At 47.8% G+C, this 5,218-nt stretch overlaps 1 protein-coding gene across 2 annotated transcripts in view; it reads left to right on the top strand.

Annotated features, from left to right (window-relative positions):
- The first annotated feature begins 1,331 nt into the window (after positions 1–1,331).
- LOC103155813 (cadherin-13-like) overlaps positions 1,332–5,218 on the top strand; it is a 118,757-nt gene continuing 114,870 nt past the window's right edge. The window contains exon 1 of one of the 2 annotated variants that reach the window (XM_016663853.1): positions 1,332–1,576. In XM_016663853.1, coding sequence (XP_016519339.1) covers positions 1,532–1,576 — 45 coding nt within the window. In that variant the 5' untranslated portion in view covers positions 1,332–1,531. The remainder of the gene's footprint in view (positions 1,577–5,218) is intronic. The other variant, XM_007577657.2, reaches the window with a different exon arrangement.

Genomic DNA, 5,218 nt, shown 5'->3' with positions numbered 1-5,218 from the left:
GCTGACCCCGGCCTGCAGCTGACCCCGGTCTGCATCTGACCCCTGCATCTGACCCCGGCCTGCATCTGACCCCGGCCTGCATCTGACCCCTGCATCTGACCCCGGTCTGCATCTGACCCCGGCTCAGGAATTAAAAATATCTCCACAGATGAAGCATAACATTATGACCACCTGCCTCCAAATGGGTTTTGCGCCTCTTGATGCTGAAACAAACATAAGGCTGTGAGCTTCTTTGTCATGGAGTCACTTATGACCTCTGACCTTTAGTGCAAATAAACCATCACTAAATACGACGTTAAAATGTTTTCTTTCAGTAAATAATTTTACAGTCAGTCAGACTTCAGCCCTCAGTGCCAGACTCTGGCCTTTACTCATCAATAAAAGAGTAAATATTTACAGAAGAAATATGGATCAGACCACATTCATCCTCCATCTGACCCAAATACAGTGAGGTGGAGTTCAGTGTGTGTTGCTAAATTCAGCAGAGTGTTAAAGAGCAGAAACCCCTCAGAGGTTCTGCCCGGCTCCATGTTTGGTGTGTGTGTGTGGGGGGGGGGAGGGGGGCTGTCCCGCCCTGGAGGGAGGAAGAGTTTCAATTCATTTCAAGTCTGATTACATGCGGAGGACGTGGCTCCCTCCTGTTGAATGGTGTATGTAGAATAATGAAGAGATGGTCCCCCAGTATTTTATATAGTAGTCATAGTTTCACTGATGGCTTTGCTGATATTTTCTCCCAGTGTTTTCTGGGTAAAACACACTAAAAACTAAAAGGACCCGGACTTTAGCCCCGCCCCCCGGCCCGACGCTGACTTGTTACACCACTGTGTGTGTGTGTGTGTGTGTGTGTGTGTGTGTGTGTGTGTGTGTGTGTGTGTGTGTGTGTGTGTGTTGACCCGGTTCTGGATGGCCTGACCCATTCAAACTGAAACCAGGAGCAGCTCCTGAACTGCTGAACAGAACTTCTTTGATGATTTAAAGAGACAACGATCAATTGAAAGTAGATTAAAACGCAAATAAATAAGAAGACAGAAAAAAAAAAATCTTTTGCACCAGATGGTGTCGAGATTTATTAAGCAGAGAAAGTTGGGAGAAAGGATGAAGGTTGGTTCATATCTGCTTCTCACCAGTTTATTAAACTGGGATAAATATTTCCTTCAGGTAAACTCAGGGGTTCCGCTTATTGTCTTCACCTGCAGAGGATCAAACCTCCGCGATGTTCTGATGGACCCACCGAACCGGAAGCTGCCGGTCTCTCTCTCTCTCTCTCTCTCTCTCTCTCTCTCTCTCTCTCTCTCTCTCCCCCCCCCCCCCCCCATAAATCCATCTCTCCTCTCTCTCCTCCTCATCCTTCGCTCTCCGCCTCTCGGGCTGCAGCTCCGGTCTCTCTGGAAGTTGCAGGCTGCTCTCTCTCCCCTCCGCTCCCTGACGGCTGGACTGAGGAATTATGAGCAGAGCTCTCCCCGCCTCTGACACCCTGTCTTGAATCATTCTGTTTCCCAACCGAACCGAACCTAACCGAGCCGAGGCGAACATGGAGACCGGACTCTGCATCCTCCTGACTTTCCTCCTCCAGCAGGTAGGACCTGTGTGTGTGTGCGTGTGTGTGTGTGTGTGTGTGTGTGTGTGTGTGTGTGTGTGTGTGTGTGTGTGTTTGATTTGCTGCTGCGGTTTGTTAAGTTTAGCGACTCTTCCAGCAACAATCATCTGCGGTCCATCGGAACCGAGTCAGAGTTCCGACCGGCTGTCAGCTGTGAAGCCGAGTTTGGGCTGAAGAGTGTCGGCTCAGTGATCCGCGGCGCTCCGCTCACTTTCAGGAAAACCTCTCACATTTAGTGGACAGACAGCTGAGGACAGACCGGACCGGACAGACCGGACCGGGGGAAGCAGCAGGCTGTCCCCTCTGTCTGTGTGCAAATCGCGGCTCGGCTCTTGTCTCCAGCCGCATCTACATTCCGCTCAGCCTCCAACTTGAGCGGCTCTTTGGGTCTGTGCGCGTGTACCGTGCGCGCGCGCGCGTGTGTGTGTGTGAAGAGAGGAGGCTGCTCTGCTGTTTTTGGTCTCTGGAGATATTTAATAAACGCGGCTGGTGGAGCCGGGTTGGTCGGACTCTAACTCAGCTGCCGGTTCGGTTCGGTTCGGTCCGACCAGCCGCTCCGCCATCAGGTGTTTGGAGGCTGTGGAGGGAGAAGCTGCAGACGGAGGAGGTTCCTCACACTTTGCTCTCATTTCAGCTGCATTTCCTCTGATCTGTGAGCAGGGCCGACTCACAGGGGGGGCAGCGGGGGACCTGAGCCCTCCTCCCCAGCCTTTCACATTAAAATAAAAATCTGTCTAGTCCTATATGTTTCATATTCATATGAACTAACGGGCGAGGATCATGTCCATGCTCTGACCTCCAGACAGATTTAAAGCGCAGCTAAAGCAAAGGAGCTGGATTAGCAGAGCTGCTAACCGCTGATGATGTCATCATGTTACTGAGGAATCTCTGCTGTCTGAATGTTGGGCTGTTAGCATGAGACAGTCTTCAGTCAGAGGGTTCTTCAGATTGGTTGCAGGACTGACTGCTACTGGAGCCCACAGCATCACCATCCAGAACGACTGATGATCTGAACTATGACACATTTAATGATCCTTTGAGGATAAACAGTGTTTTTGAGCTTCTGATTGGAGTTGATGCTTCAGTGTGTTGTAAGCAGTCCCCCCTCTCAGTATGACCTCTGACCTCATCATTTTTACAGACATTTTCCCATAATTCCTCTGGTGTCAGATTAGCAGGACAGTATTGTTGCACGTTTCTTTATTGGCAGCAGGCGGTAAAAGTTGAAGCAGCAGCTAATTTTGAAGCAAGTGTCTGTTTTTGAAATGTGGGAGATTCCCTGAAGCGTGGCGGCTAGCAGCTCATTTGGTAAACTCTCTCTCCTCTGTTCCTCTCGCTCGCCCGTTTATCCGCAGCGCTGAGAGACGGTAGACGGCTCGGCTCGTTTGGTGCTTGTTGTCTGACCTGTGTAGGTTTGGTGCTGCGTGTTACTCACTTTAATTGGCCGAGCATTTTCTGGTTTAGTTGTTCAGTCCTGGATTCTCTGATTCAGGCTAATAGCACCTCTGAAGAAATTATTTAACTTCTGTTTTATTGATTACAACCTGCCCTCTTCTGCTCACACGCTAACATGAACACACACACACACACACACACACACACACACACACACACACACACACACACACATCAGTGCGCGTGACGGCGCTTTCCGTTAAGCAGATTCATTCATTATTAGGAACGATGAGAAAGAAACCAGTTAACTGTGAGAAACCAGGTTAGTGTGAAACAGAAATGAAGCAGATTTTCTGCCATCCTGGGAAACGCATTCCTGTCACAAATCTCCATCTCTCGGTTGTGTACATTTAATTCTGCGAATATGGATGATAAAATATGTGAATCATGTTTCAAACAAAACTGCAGCTTACCAGGTTATTTTCAGTTTTATGGTACACATTTCTATGCAGCATGCAAACAGATTTATCCTACTTGACTCATGGTGCACACTTAAACTGCAAATGTGTCATCTCTCCTTGTAGAATCACAGGAGCATCCTATCTCTGCCGTATTTGTGTGGGCTCAAAGCGATTCTCCAGCTGATGGGAAACACGGAGACTTCTGGAGTCTCGCTTTCTCTTCCTCTCCAGATCAGGTTTTATCTCGGCACCGGCTGCAGTTTGTGTCGCCGCTGAGAGGCTGTAGCCAGGCCTGGAACGTGATTTCCAGTCCTTCTGGAAACGATCAAAGGATAAACAGGCAGATGGAGGATGAGGCCGGCGGAGGAGGGAGATGGTGTTGGTCGCTGCAGCCTCAGGAGAGCCAGAGAAACGTTTTACTGCTGCCTGTAGAAAGTCACTGAAGTAAAGACGAAACAAACACCTAATGTGGAACAAAGTGAAATTCATCAATAAGTGAATGAGGAAGCATTCAAAGAAAAGTTTTTGATTTTGTTGTAAGGTTACAGAATCAACATGTTAGCTGAAGTATTCACAAGTTTGTGGAAATTCCTGCAAACTGAATGAAAACATGAATCCCTTTTAACCGGACCGGAGCGGGTTTGCCCCGTCGGACCGGACCTTTCCTCCAGGTATGAAAACCCGACCCAGGACCACTTTCTGATCCAGTTCCAGACACACTCGGCTCCGGTTCTGGTGTGAAGACAGACGTTTATGGTGCAGCGGCTGCAGGCAGCGACGCATGGGGGGACGGCGGGTCACAGCCTGTTGGGGTAGAAATGGGACGTCACAGTGTTGCCACGGTGTCCTGTAGGTTCAGGAATCTTTTGCTGTCTCACATTGTGATTAGATTTTTAGGGTCACAATTCGATTCAAAATCAGTTTGATGAAAATCGATTCCTTGTCATTTCTGCTTCAATCGATCAGTGAGCTCCTGATCTGCCCCAGGCTGCTTTGGGAAGCAGAATAACAAATAGAGACATTAATCTGTGGTTTTCACATTTATGAAGTTTTAAATATTAATCCATGCTTAGTGAATTCCTCCCTCCTTGCATCCTCCATTTTGTTTTACGGCAGCGTCCCAGAGAGAGCGCCACCTTTCTGCAGACAGTGGACGATGTTTTCATTTCCATCCAGGAGATTCCAGCCATCTGACAATCTTTGGAGTTATTTGGTGAAGAATCGTGGCGTAGCGTAGCATGACATGGCGTAGTGTAAAGAGGCGTGGCCTGGCTTACTGGCTCCGCCCACCAGCGATGTTCCTGAAAGTCAGTCTTCATTTTGTGAAGCGGTAAACTTCATATCTTCCCAAGAATTTAGTAAAAACCAAAAGAAGTCAAAATGTTTTCCTTCAATGAAGAGAAAATGTAACTTTAAAAGAAAACAATAAAGATTCAACCAGTTGAATCTGTTTCATTTTTCTCTATTTTAATACTTTCTTTGCATGCAAATGCTCCAGAACCGTCGCCATGGTACCGACGGGACTTCCTGTGATGTCACAAAATGGAGGCCAAATAGCAGCAAATTTGTTTTGTTTTTTAAACATCAGGACATTTTAAATGAGAATCGAGATTTTTTTGCACACAGATCACCAGTTGAACACGAGACATTTACACAAAGATTCAACTTTTAACTCCCGTTAGTCATAGAGCGGCCTCCTTTCACCTGCCACATAACACACACACACAAACACACACACACACACACACACACACACACACACACA

This window comes from Poecilia formosa, unplaced genomic scaffold (assembly GCF_000485575.1).
Source record: "Poecilia formosa unplaced genomic scaffold, Poecilia_formosa-5.1.2 Scaffold449, whole genome shotgun sequence".
Taxonomy (NCBI): Eukaryota; Metazoa; Chordata; class Actinopteri; order Cyprinodontiformes; family Poeciliidae; genus Poecilia; species Poecilia formosa.
Note: the sequence above shows the minus strand (reverse complement) of the source record. Positions and strands in the feature narration are given on the sequence as shown.